The 14547-nt window shown below is 44.8% G+C and overlaps 1 protein-coding gene across 2 annotated transcripts in view; it reads left to right on the top strand.

Annotated features, from left to right (window-relative positions):
* rab41 (RAB41, member RAS oncogene family) overlaps positions 1 to 13997 on the top strand; it is a 50316-nt gene extending 36319 nt beyond the window's left edge. For both annotated transcript variants that reach the window (XM_070882618.1, XM_070882619.1), the window contains exons 7-8: positions 3263 to 3329; positions 10921 to 13997. In XM_070882618.1, coding sequence (XP_070738719.1) covers positions 3263 to 3329; positions 10921 to 10985 — 132 coding nt within the window. In that variant the 3' untranslated portion in view covers positions 10986 to 13997. The remainder of the gene's footprint in view (positions 1 to 3262; positions 3330 to 10920) is intronic.
* The last annotated feature ends 550 nt before the right edge of the window (positions 13998 to 14547 follow it).

The raw sequence follows: 14547 nt of genomic DNA, 5'->3' as shown, positions 1-14547 counted from the left end.
ATATTAAACACTTCAGTTTTACAAATAAAGAGCCATCATCAATAATAAATGATAAATACATCAATAAATCAATCAAAAAAATTAAGAATTTTTTTTTAAATCAATAAATAAAACATTTTCTACTTATCGACTGCAGCACCGGGAGCCCTCCAACAGCGTGCTGGGATGCCCCCCTCAGTGTGTCTCTGTCAGTGTCTCTATCTCTCTGTCTGTCTGTGTGTCTCATTCTCTGTCTGTCAGTGTCTGTGTTTCTGACAGCGAGGGGGGAGGGGAATGGGGGAGAAGGGGGGGGGGGGTGGGGAAGGAGGAGAGTGGGGGGGGGGGAGGAGAAGGGTGAGGGAGGCTGAACGGGCCGGGCCCGAGACTTCGGGCAAGGCCCGTCCACAGCACCAGATTTACAGGTAGGTGGCGTCGGGTCGGGGGTTGGTGGGAGGGAGGTCGGTTCGGGTCGGAGAGGGAGGTCCGGTCGGGGGGAGGGAGGTCAGGTCGGATCCAGTCCGGGGGCGGTGGGGGGGGGGGGGAACGGGTGTCCAGTCAGGGGAAGGCGGGGGGAGGAGAGCGCGGGTGTCCGGTCCGGGGGGGGGGGTGGGAGTCGGGTCGGGAGGAAGCAGGAGCTGGCCGTGGGAGGAGCCTTATTCACGCAGCCCCAGTGAGGCCATTCGGCCAGGGCTAGGGGCTGCGTGCTTCAGGCCCCTCCCACACAGTTTCGGGCGCCTGGAGCTACTGCACTTGCGCATCCACTGTAACGCGCATGTGCAGAGGTCCCGGCACTGTTTTCGGCGCAGGGACCTGGCTCCGCCCCCTACAGCTCCTGCTGCGCTGCGCCGAGGGCCAGAGGACCTGCAGGGAGCCGGAGAATCTGGGGTTTTTTTTAGGCGCACTTTGTGGCGCAAAAAACGGGCGTCCAGGTCGGGACTGCGCCGTTCTAGGCGCGGCTCGAAACTTGGGCCCATTGGGTGCAGGCTGGGAGAAGATACTAAACTCAATCCAGTTTCTTACACTACTGACTAACATCCGTGGAAATAGATTGCTGAAGTATTCTGACAGTGACTATCACGTTTTTGTCTGTTTACTGACTCCTCCTAGACATTTTCCCTAATTTATTTACTTGCCACTCTGTTTAAAATGTTGACACTCATTTTGAATATGATGTTCCTCTTAAATGGAAGAAAAATCCCCTCTCTCTCATGTCCTTTGTCCTCTGAGCCAAGCTAATGAAGAGGGCAGGTGGTCTATTGCACTTTCTGAGCAGCTGAGATCAGTGTGGTGCTGTGCACATTTGTCCTAAATGGTTAGACTTTTTAAACCAGTTGAGTAACTTTAGTGGAAAAAATTACCAGAAAGTGACTACTGTTGTCATGCCAAGTTGGTTGTCCATGAGTGATCCGACCTCCAGTAGTGCTGAACAGATTTTAGGGGGTCTGGGGTAAGTATGCTTCTAGATGATTGCTTTGGAATATTCCTCTGAGCTCCAGTTTGTTGGAGTTGTGACTGAATTCGCTGTTAAAATTTGGGATTTTCCCCAAAGTTACTTCTGTTCACAGGTAGATTGCAGTTTCAGTAAGCAGACCAAGGAGTGGCAATTCGGTCGCGCCTCTGTTGCGTCATTAATTCAGGCGGATCAGTAAATTTTGCGCTAGGAAATGGTTTGTGTCCCCAGCTGCAAAATTCACCAGCTGGGCCGAGTGTGGAGCGGAACGCTAAGGGAGGCGTTCCACACCTCTTTTAGTGCACTAGACCGACTGAGCAACTGAAAATCCTGAGCTTAAACAGCTGGCCTCGGGAGGAGGGGAGGAATCTGGAAACACCAAAAACATTCCCAATGCATTACTGACACCATCAACATTAATCGCAAAAATAAACAGTCACACTTACCTCAGGTCAACATTACTTCGCTCATTGCGGCCGGTACAGCTTGGACCGCTAGCTTTCACAGGCGGTCCCACTAGGGCGAGCTACGGGGCGCTACGGGTCAGGCGCAAATCAAATATCGGGGTTGCACGCCGGCTCGCCTCTCCCAGGCGGTACTGATCTGTGCCCCTGCAAACCCAGCACTGAATGTCCCGGTGGGCTGCTGGAAGCTGGCTGGCCACCCAGAAATGCTTTCCGCTGCCCCTCGGGGACGAAAACCGAACAAGCCGAAAGTCCACCCACAAGTCTCTTCTGACCAAAATCTACAGCTTTATTCTCTGCTATAGAATAGCACAATGGGTCTAATCTTTAGCCACAAAGTGTCTTCTAGTTGAACATAGGAAAGACCAACATCATATAGGCACCTGCCAAAAACTCCGTATCTATACAATCAACTTAATTTCCTTCACCAGCCCCCAGCTGCTCAGTTAGGCTGCATGTACCCTCTCTATTCATCCAGAGCTGAACTTCAAACACCATATCGTAGCCATCAACAATACAGCTTACTCTACCGCTACAACATTACCTATCTCTGTCCCCCGTTCTTCTCTTTATTACTTCCGCCACCACTATCCACACTTTGTTTGCCACAGACTCAATTGTTTTCAATTCCTTCTTGCCACCATTCCACTCTCCATAAACTCCCAAGTCTTGAAAGTGCTCCCACCTGTAACTAGTCCCGCATGAAAACCTGCTAGTCCATAACCCAGTCCTTGTGAACTTGCACAGTCTTCCAATTAATTGAATCAAAGATCTTCCTCCGTGGCCTTGCCCTGCTATAGTTCTGAAAACCTCTCCAGTCTTCCATGCCTTCCAGTCATCTGGCTCTGACATCTTGTGCATTCCCACCCCCTGCACTTTCACGCCTTTAAAAATCTTCTCAACCCCCATCTCGTCAACCAAGCCTTTAGTCACGTTTTCAGATCTTATTGCAAAGCCCTGGTGTCCAGAGGTGAAAGGAGTGAAGCATGTTGGGATGTTATTTCAAGAATAGCTCTATGATTGACTCTGCCTGTGATAGAAAAGTCTTTTTTTAACCTATTTAATCAATAAGCAGGACACCTCTTGACAGTGCATGATCTTCCTTATCAAGGGAGGACAATAACCAGCTTGGTTCACCTTACCTTGGCACTTGATCAGACTCTTGCCAGCTGTTACTGAGCTGCATTGTCATTCACAGCATGATGGTCTCAAATCAGCTTGTTCCCCTTTCAACTACTGCAATGCAAGGCTGTTGATGGAGAGCAAAAGAGTAAAATTTAGGGGAAGTTGGCAATTTAGAACGTGTTGCCACAAGCGTAGATTATAAACCCATGTGCATTGTCACTAGTTTCCGATTTTTATTTTTCAGCTTTTCCGACGTGTAGCAGCTGCTCTTCCTGGTATGGACAATGCACCCGAAAAGAGTAAAGAAGACAGTATCCTTCACTGCGTTTTCCCATGGCTTTTTAAAGAATATCTAGCTGTAGGGCAGGGCAAAACCAACACATTTGCAGTAAAATTGTTAATTTTGCTTTTTGCTATCTGTCAGGATAACACTCTGAATTATAACCATCTCTGCTTGATGTGTCCAATAAAGGTACAGCAGTTATCATGGGCGACTTTAATTTACATTTGAATTGGGCTAACCAAACTGGTAGCAATGCAGTAGAGGAGGATTTCCTGGAGTGTATTGGGGATGGTTTTCGTGACCAATATGTCGAGGAACCAACTAGAGAGCTGGCCATCTTAGATTGGGTGATGTGTAATGAGAAGGGACTAATTAGCAATCTTGTTGTGCGAGGCCCCTTGGGGAAGAGTGACCATAATATGGTAGAATTTTTTATTAAGATGGAGAGTGACACAGTTAATTCAGAAACCAGAGTCCAAAACTTAAGGAAAGCTAACTTCGACGGCATGAGGCGTGAATTGGCTAGAATAGACTGGCAAATTATACTTAAAAGGTTGACGGTGGATAGGCAATGGCAAACATTTAAAGATCACATGGATGAGCTTCAACAGTTGTACATCCCTGTCTGGAGTAAAAATAAAACAGGGACGATGGCTCAACCGTGGCTAACAAGGGTAATTAAGGATAGTGTTAGATCCAAGGAAGAGGCATATAAATTGGCCAGAAAAAGCAGCAAACCTGAGGACTGGGAGAAATTTAGAATTCAGCAGAGGAGGACAAAGGGTTTAATTAGGAGGGGGAAAATAGAGTACGAGAGGAAGCTTGCCGGGAACATAAAAACTGACTGCAAAAGCTTCTATAGATATGTGAAGAGAAAAAGATTAGTGAAGACAAACTTGGGTCCCTTGCAGTCGGACTCAGGTGAATTAATGGGGCACAAAGAAATGGCAGACCAATTGAACAAATACTTTGGTTCTGTCTTCTCAAAGGAAGACACAAATGACCATCCGGATGTACTAGGGGACCGAGGGTTTCGTGAGAAGGAGGAACTGAAGGATATCCTTATTAGGTGGGAAATTGTGTTGGGGAAATTGATGGGATTGAAGGCCGATAAATCCCCGGGGCCTGATAGTCTGCATCCCAGAGTACTTAAAGAGATGGCCCTAGAAATAGTGGATGCATTGGTGATCATTTTCCAACAGTCTATCGACTCTGGATCAGTTCCTATGGACTGGAGGGTAGCTAATGTAACACCACTTTTTAAAAATGAGGGAGAGAAAAAGGGAAATTAGAGACCGGTTAGCCTGACCTCAGTAGTGGGGAAAATGTTGGAATCAATTAAGGATGAAATAGCAGCGCATTTGGAAAGCAGTGACAGGATCGGTCCAAGTCAGCATGGATTTGTGAAAGGGAAATCATGCTTGACAAATTTTCTTGAATTTTTTTGAGGATATAACTAGTAGAGTGGACAAGGGTGAACCAGTGGATGTGGTGTATTTGGACTTTCAAAAGGCTTTTGACAAGGTCCCACATAAGAGATTGGTGTGCAAAATCAAAGCACATGGTATTGTGGGTAATGTACTGGCGTGGATAGAGAATTGATTGGCAGACAGGAAGCAGAGAGTCGGGATAAACGGGTCCTTTTCGGAATGTTAGGCAGTGACTAGTGGAGTGCCGCAGAGCTCAGTGCTGGGACCCCAGCTATTTACAATATACATTAATGATTTGGATGCAGGAATTGAGTGTAATATCGCCAAGTTTGCAGATGACACTAAACTGGGTGGCGGTGTGAGCTGTGAGGAGGATGCTAAGAGGCTGCATGGTGATTTGGACAGGTTGGGTGAGTGGGAAAATGCATGGCAGATGCAGTATAATATGGATAAATGTGCGGTTATCCACTTTGGTGACAAAAACACAAAGGCAGAATATTATCTGAATGGTGGAGATTAGGAAAAGGGGAGATGCAACAAGACCTGGGTGTCATGATTCATCAGTCATTGAAAGTTGGCATGTAGGTACAGCAGGCGGTGAAGGCGGCAAATGGCATGTTGGTCTTCATAGCTAGGGGATTTGAGTATAGGAGCAGGGAGGTCTTACTGCAGTTGTACAGGGACTTGGTGAGGCCTCACCTGGAATATTGTGTTCAGTTTTGGTCTCCTAATCTGAAGAAGGACGATCTTGCTATTGAGGGAGTGCAGCGAAGGTTCACCAGACTGATTCCAGGGATGGCTGGACTGACATATGAGAGACTGCATCAACTGGGCCTTTATACACTGGAGTTTAGAAGGATGAGAGGGGGTCTCATAGAAACGTGTAAGATTCTTACGGGATGGGACGGGGGACAGGTTAGATGCGGGAAGAATGTTCCCGATGTTTGGGAAGTCCAGAACCAGGGGAACACAGTGTTAGGATAAGGAGTAGGCCATTTAGGACTGAGATGCGGAGAAACTTCTTCGCTGAGAGTTGTTAACCTGTGGAATTCCCTGCCGCAGAGAGTCGTTGATGCCAGTTCATTGGATATATTCAAGAGGGAGTTAGATATGGCCCTTACGGCTAAAGGGATCAAGGGGTATGGAGAGAAAGCAAGAAAGGGGTACTGAGGTGAATGATCAGTCATGATCATATTGATTGGTGGTGCTGGCTCGAAGGGCCGAATGGCCTACTCCTGCACCTATTTTCTATGTTTCTCTGTGTTTCAATGAAGAGCCCGAACTACATCCTGAAGGGTGGAAGATGCCTGTGTGTTTTTTTGACGTGGGGTGGCTGTTGCACACCAGCCACCACACGGGTTTGACAGAGCTAGGTCTTGGTCCAGTGGCAAGGATTACCCAAGACAGCTGGAGACCAGCTCTGCTGCACGGACCGAGTGCGCACACGTAGCGCAGTGTGGGCTGGGCCCGTGCTGCCCCTGGGCCCCGGCCCCGAACTCGCGCCGCCCCTGGACCCCGATCACGTCCCTCCACAGTCTCTCTCCGCTCCTTCGCCCCGACTTCACTGCTCCTGCTGTATCTGTCCACCGACCTGGATCTTGATGACATCTCTCTTCACAGCCGTCGCCCTCCTGCACCAGCTCATGCTGTCCCCTGTAGTGGCATGCCTCCACGCTGCCCATGGCCGCTGCTCACCACTCCTTTTATGGCCCCGACCTGCGGCAGGGAAATGTAGAGGGGTGGGGAACAAAAGGGAACGTCTGTGATCGGGTGGAAAGCAGGAGAGATTAAATGACAAAAGGTATGATAGTACATGGCAAAAGGAAATGGTAATGGGACAAGGAAAGAAATGAAAGATGGGTCTAGAAGAAGTGTAAATGGGGATAGCAGAATCAACAGCTGGTATCCGAAAAAATGATCTGAAATTTTTGAACTTGAGTGTGAAGTGCCTAATCGAAAGGTGAGTTGCTTGTTCCTCGAGCTTAGTGGCGTCAGCCAGTAGCTCAGTTGGCAGCACTCTTGCCTTTGAGTCAGAGTCAAGTCCCACTCCAACGATGTGAAGCACAAAAATCTAGGCTGACATTCCAGTGCTGCACTGTCACAGGTGCCGCCTTTTGGGTGAGACTTTAAACCATGGCACTATTTCAAAGACAAGTTAGGAGTTATCCCCAGTGTCCTGGCCAATATTTAGCCCTCAATCAACATCACGAAAACACATTATCTGGTCATTATCACATTGCTGTTTGTGGAAGTTACTGTGCGCAAATTGGCTGCCGCGTTTCCCACATTACAACGGTGACTACTCTTCAAAAAGTACTTCATTGGCTGTAAAGCTCTTTGGGATGTCCGGTTGTTGTGAAAGGCACTATATAAATTCAAGTTTTTTTTTCTTACATTGAGCTTCATTGGAACAGTGTAGGAGGTAGAGAACAGAGAGGTCAGAATGGGAGTGGAGCAGAAATTAAAGTGACAGGCGACCAGAAGCTTGTGGTCACGCTTGCGGACTGAACTAATGTGTTCCGCAAAACGGTCACCCAATCTGCCTTTAGTCTCCCCAATGTAGAGGAGACAGCATTGTGAACAGCGAATGCAGTATACTAAATTGTAAGAAGTACAAGTAAATCGTTGTTTTCACCTGGAAGGAGTGTTTGGGGCCCTGGATGGTGGGAAGGTGAGGAGGTAAAAGGACAGGTGTTGCATCTCCTGCGTTTGCACAGGAAGGTGCCATGGGAAGGGGGTGTTGGGAATGATTGAGGAATAGACCAGGTTGTTGTGGAGGGAAGGGGAAGATGTGTTTGGTGGTGTGATTAAGTTGGAGGTGGTGGAAATGGCAGAGAATGATCCATTGAATGTGGAGGCTGGTGGGGTGGAAGGTGAGGACCAGGGGGGGTCCCTATCACTATTCTGAGAGGGACGGAGAAAGGGGAATGGGTGAGAGCAGAAGTGCAGGAAGTGGACACAGTTAAGGACCCTGTCAAGCACGTAGAAGGGAAATCTCAGTTAAGAAAAAAGGATGACATGTCGGAAGCACTAGTATGGAAGGTGGAGTAATATCCACAGTTTTGGTCTCCTTATTTAAAGAAGGATATACTTGCCTTAGGCGGTGTAACGAAGGTTCACTAGATTGATTCCTGGTATGAGGGGGTTGTCCTATGAAGAGAGATTCAGTAGATTGGGCTTATACTCTCGGGTTTAGAAGAGGAGGTGATCTAATTGAAACATACAAGATTTTGAGGGGGATTGACCAGATAAATGCTGAGATATTGTTTCCTCTGGCTGGAGAGTCTAGAACTAGGGGCCATAGTCTCAGTATAAGGGGCCGGCCTTAAGACTGAGATGAGGAATCTCTTCACTGAGGGTTGTGAATCTTTGAAATGCTCTGCCTCAGGATGCTCAGACGTTGAGTATATTCAAGGCTGAGGGAAATTTTTGGGCTCTAGAGGAATCAAGGGATATGGGGATAGAGCGTGAAAGTGGAGTTGAGGTCGAAGATCAGCCATGATATTGAATGGCCTACTGTTCCTAATTCTTCTGTTCTTCTTATCAGAACAGACACAACGGAGAGAATGGAATAGAGTCCTTACAGGAAACTGGGTGAGAGGAAGCATAGTCAAGGTAGCTGAGGGAGTCGGTGTGCTTATAATGGCTGATCGATAGCCTATCCCCAGAAATGAAGACTGAGCAGTTGAGGAAGGGAAGGGGAAGAGTTGAAGATGGACCATGTTAAGGGAAGGGTGGAAATTGGAAGCAAAATAAATGAAATTTCCAAGTTCAGGGTGAGAAGGAAACTGCACCGATGGTCATCAATGTACCGGAAAAAGGAAGGTACAGCTAGGACCCATATTGGTTCCCATAGAAAATAGGTGCAGGAGTAGGCCATCCGGCCCTTCGAGCCTGCACCGCCATTCAATGAGTTCATGGCTGAACATGCAACTTCAGTACCCCATTCCTGCTTTCTCGCCATACCCCTTGATCCCCCTAGTAGTACGGACTTCATCTAACTCCTTTTTGAATATATTTAGTGACTTGGCCTCAACAACTTTCTGTGGTAGAGAATTCCACAGGTTCACCACTCTCTGGGTGAAGAGGTTTCTCCTCATCTCGGTCCTAAATGGCTTACCCCTTATCCTTAGACTGTGACCCCTGGTTCTGGACTTCCCCAACATTGGGAACATTCTTCCTGCATCTAACCTGTCTAAACCCGTCAGAATTTTAAACGTTTCTATGAGGTCCCCTCTCATTCTTCTGAACTCCAGTGAATACAAGCCAAGTTGATCCAGTCTTTCTTGATATGTCAGTCCCGCCATCCCGAGAATCAGTCTGGTGAATCTTCGCTGCACTCCCTCAATAGCAAGAATGTCCTTCCTCAAGTTAGGAGACCAAAACTGTACACAATACTCCAGGTGTGGCCTCACCAAGGCCCCATAGCAACACCTTTTATTTGGAGGGTGGAGGCGGATGGGGACTTGTTCGTCTCTGTTCAAGAAAGAAGTGGAGTGCCCTCAGCATTTTCGTGGGGGATGGGGCTGCAGAGGGATTGGACGACCATGGTGAAAAGGAGTTGGTTAGGGCCAGGCGTGGGTGTCTGAAGAGTCACGATGTAGGTGGGAAGAGACTTGGCAAGGCGAAAAGAAATAGTCGAGGTAGGAAGGAATGAGTTCCGTGGAGCAAGAACAGGCCGAAATGATGGGTCTACCAAGGTAATTACAAAGGTATGAAGGCAGAGCTGGTTAAAGTGGACTGGGAAAATATATTCAAGGGTAAGACTGTAGAAGAGCAGTGGCAAACATTTGAGGAGATATTTCATGACTCTCAGCAAAGATATATTCAAGTGAGAATGACTCTAAAGAGAAGGTGGAACCATCTGTGGCTAACTAAGGAAGTAAAGGATTGTATCAAATTGAAAACAAAGGTAGACAATGTTGCGAAGAACAATGAAAGGCCAGAGGATTGGGAATTTTTTTAAGAAACCAGCAAAGGACAACTAAAAAATTGATATAGAAGATAGCTTGTGAGAGTAATCTAGCAAGAAATATAAAAACCGACAGTAAGAGCTTCTACAAGTATATAAAAAGGAAGCGAGTAGCTGAAGTAATAGTTGGTCCTTTTAGAGGATGAGACTGGGGAATTAATATTGGGAAACAGAAATGGTAGACTTTGAACAAATATTTTGTATCAGTCTTCACGGTAGAAGACATTAAAAGCATCCCAATAATTGATAATCAAGGGGCTATTGAGGGGGGCCAACTTAAAACAATCACGATCACTAGAGAAAAAGTACTAGGAAAACTAATGGGACTAAAGGTGGACAATTCCCCTGGACCTGATGGCCTGCATCCTAGGGTCTTAAAAGAGGTGGTTACAGAGATAATGGTTGCATTTGTTGTAATCTACCAAAATTCCCTGGATTCTGGAGAGGTCCCAGCGGACGGAAAACCGCAAATGTAACATCCCTATTCAAGAAATGAGGGAGACAGAAAGCAGGAAACTACAGACCAGTTAGCCTAACATCTGTCATTGGGAAAATGCTGGAGTCCATCATTAAGGAATTAAAGGACATTTAGAAAATCATAATGCAGTCAAGCAGAGTCAGCATGGTTTTAAAAAAGGGAAGTCATGTTCGACAAATTTGCTCAAGTTCTTTGAGGATGTAATGAGCAGTGTGGTTAAGGGGAACCAGTGGATGTTGTGTATTTGGATTTTCAGAAAGCATTCGATAAGGTAACACAAGGTTATTGCACAAGATAAGAGCTCATGGGGGTTGGAGGTAATATATTAGTGTGGATAGAGGATTGGCTAACTAACACAAAGCAGCGAGTCAGGATAAATGGGTCATTTTCAGTTTGGGTAACTAACTAGTGGGGTGCCAGTGCGGGGCCTCAACTATTTACAATCTATATTAATAACTTGGATGAAGGGACCGAGTGTAATGTAGCCAAATTTGCTGCTGATACAAAGATGGGTGGGAAAGCAAGTTGTGAGGAGGATGCAAATAATCTACAAAGGGATATAGATAGGCTCAGTGGGTGGGCAAAAATTTGGCAGGTGGAGTATAATATGGGAAAATGTGAGATTATCCACTTTGGCAGAAAAAATAAAAAAGCAAATTATTATTTAAATGGGGAGACATTACAATTTGTGTAGATGCAACTGTGTTAAAGTGAAATTTCCTTAACTCCATCTGCACAGTGATTGATATCAAACTGGAGAAGCCACCAGAACCACCAGTCAATGAGGGTGGCTGCTCCTGCTAATACTGGCACAATCAAACTGTTCCCTATTGGCCAGCATCACCAACTGCATTACAGTCATTGACTAGCCACCTTTCTCCCTCTTGGTGTGTTGGCTCGGTAATGAGTGAACGTGCTGCTGTCCGAGGTGTCAAACCAGGAGCTTCTTCATTCAGAAAAATCAATTTCATTTCCTTCAGCTGCATGGTTTATTTAAGATCAGAGATCGAGTTTGATTTTGTTATGTATTGCACTCTTAACACTGAGCAATGCAGTCCTCTACGTTGTACAGAAATGTGTGCACGATGTAAAATGTTTGTGTGAATATGCAAAGATGTTGCTGTCAAGATTTTCAAAAAAGGAAAAATTGTCTATGATGAGGTCCTGATGTGGGTACGAGCTGAGGTGCTGATGCTGCTTTGACCGGCGCGAATGTTTTATGATGGGAGGGAGGAGTCCTGGTGTCTGAGTGATGTCCTATTTTGCTGCCTTGGGTGATTTGTGATGAAATGGAGTAGCCGCCTTGCTACTATGTGGTGCTAGAACAGGATTAATTTTTCTACCATTTGAGGAAAGCCACTAATGCTGCATCACTTTTGCCCACTCTGGATGTGTGTCTCAGCTCATCAGCCTATGTGCACAGCCATGTGGCGTTCAAGTGCAGGAGAGCAAATACAGTGGTGTAATATTTGTTTATATAAAGTTGGAAGTCAGTTGATCATCATTGGGGAAAGTATCTGAAAATTTTCCTGTGAATAGCCCCTCCGAGTTCTTCCCAAGTAGACGATGATTATGACATTGCACAAATAGACAGCATCCAACTTCAATACCCCTAAAATAACTCAATCATGCTTTGTAATTTAAGTCTGGCATAGGATATGATGGCTGAGAAGTACAGTGTCATGTCTTGCTTGTTTACTGAATCTATTTGGCCAATTTTCTAATGAAGAGTATCCCTTTCAAATGGTCCCCACAGGCTTCAGATTCAAAATTAATTGGTTTACATTCTGAATCTTTCTCAATTATACTAACTGTAAAATGCTGTCCCTTTGTAGACTCTCTTGGGAAAAGTAATATCCATTTTCTGGTTGGACTTCGTAAACAGCACTAAATGTCTAAGAATGTTTTTTGATTGGGACCACTGTGAAAGGGGTACATTAGAATTTTATTCATGAATCAAGATGTCCATATAACTGGGAATGTTTGATTGTAATTTTGTACATACAGCCATACTGCTCTATCTTTCAGACTAAATGGAGTGCTTCTGAATAGTTTTGCTACAGCTGAAAGGAAGTTGCAGTAATGAGCTTATAGTGCTAGTAGTTACAGCTTATTACACCAAGCTCCTTCGTGAGCTAGCAGTTTACTGGAAACTGTCCTGCAGGTGAGCCACAGTTAATTAGTTTTCAGAGCTTCTGGATATTGTGCTGGTTTGCACAGTTTCTGTATTTATGATGCATAAAGGCTGTACTGTGTAACTGGTGCTTTGGATTTAGCAGGGATTTAGTTTGTTGCTTCACGAGCATCTGAAATCTATGTTCATTAGTAAGCTCAATTCCACAGCAACATATTTATGTGAAGGCCTGGAATCCTGTTGTTTTAATGGAATGTGTGAAATCTTAAATGGATTTGTTAGGAACAGCCTTTTGATGCATTTACAATTTTGAACTCTCATCTTAAACCACAACCAATGGCTGAATGACCACACCCTATAAAATTGTGTTTGCTGTAAAACCTTGATGTGACCTTATTCCTGCCAGAATAAATGTTATCACGTGATGTGCATAACAACATCAGTACACATTGATTTGCTGTGTTACTGCTGATTGTAGAAGCTTATGGTAGCAGTTTTGTACCAGAGACCTGCCCAGAGGTACAGATCAAGCAGCCTTTGGCCAGTGTTTTGCCGTCATTTGAACTGCTGTTTAGTGTGAAAATGGGGTGGTATTAAAATAAATGCGATGGTGCTAACTCATCAGCAGACTTAAAATTAGCTCTTTATTCAGCAGTATACTTTTTTTGTACCTATAATTTGAGAGTACCAGTGATATCACTGTACCTTTTTAGAAGAGCCTATAATATTTAATAGAACTGATGATTAAAGCAAGGGTACTCCGTTCCAGAAAAGCTCATCATTCATTTGCATTTAGGAATTGACTGGAATGGCAGAAACTGATCAATAGCTGGACTGTAGGGTTCCAGGAGTGGTGATGTGCTGTGCCCATACATTATTACTGAATCCCCTCAGAAACAACAGCAATCTCACTAAAATATAGCTGGGATTCACTGTGGCTCACTTGAAACATGCCCTGCATTTCTAATCACGCTTTTAAAATGAACAATTTACCCTTGTTCAGAAGAATAGTAACGTGAGTGAGGGGGGTCGAGTTTGTCGCTCGGTGAAATACTCCATTTGAACTTTGTCTTGTCTAATCGGCTTCATTTGAGGATGAGGGTCTGCAAGGTTGAAGTTGCAGCTAATACAAACTGTGGTTACAATAATTGTTGGTATTTTAATGTAGCCTGTGGAGGCCAATAATGAAGGATACTCTCTTGAATAATTCGAAAACAGCCTATATTACAATGGAAATATCTGCAGACAAGTACCCAAGCATCCTTCATCATTTGTGTGTGTTTTTATTTTTGAATATTTAGAAAAGTTGTCTTTTTGTTGTAAATACTTAATGGTTGTAACGTCCTCATGTCAATGTATGCATTTGCTAGTTTGAGATCTTTGGAAAGGCAGTAAGACACTAACCCACTATTCTGTACTGAAGTTTATACCCTTTATCACTTAGATTAGCTCAGCCTGTGTACCTGTGTCTGAAGTCTTTTGCAAAGATAAATGTCCTGTCACACAAACTGTTCACTGACACATCAACGGTGTAATAAAGAAAATATTTATGTCTTCATATTCCAGTAATAAAGTGGTCTCATTACAGCTAGTTATTAGAGTATTTGTGTTAAGGTACCACCTCCTGTTGTAAAGTCACATCCTTGTATCACACACAATAAAATGAGCCATTTCACCACTTAGTCAGTTTGAGATGAGTTTGTCGTGTGTGTGTGTGTTCACCTGTGTGCTTGTGCCCTCTGGATCAGATCCAGCAAGTAAAAAGCAAATGCTGGAAATCTAAAAATTTAAGTAGAAAACTCGGCCTCTAAAGAAAAATGCCGTTTAATGCTCTAACAAAGGGTCCCCACCTGAAACTTTAGCCTGACTTTTCTCTTTCAGATGCTGGTGGACTTGCTGTCTATGTAGGAACAGGAGTAGGCCATTCAGCCCCTCTAGCCTGATCCGCCATTCAGTTAGATCATGGTTGATCTGCGACATAACTCCATATGCCCACCTTTGGCCCATATCCCTTAATACCTTTGATGAACAAAAAGCTATCCATCTCAGATTAAAAGTTAATAACGGATCTAATATTGATTACCATTTACAGAAGTGAGTTCCAAACTTCTACCTTCGTGTGTAGAAGTGTTTGCTAATTTCATTCCTGAACGGTCTGGCTCTAATTTTTAGAATCCCAACGAGCGGAAATGGTTTCTCTATCTACCCTATCTGTTCCCCTTAATATCCTGA

This window comes from Pristiophorus japonicus, chromosome 6 (assembly GCF_044704955.1).
Source record: "Pristiophorus japonicus isolate sPriJap1 chromosome 6, sPriJap1.hap1, whole genome shotgun sequence".
NCBI classification, from domain to species: Eukaryota; Metazoa; Chordata; class Chondrichthyes; family Pristiophoridae; genus Pristiophorus; species Pristiophorus japonicus.
This window is presented reverse-complemented; position numbering and strand designations above follow the sequence as displayed.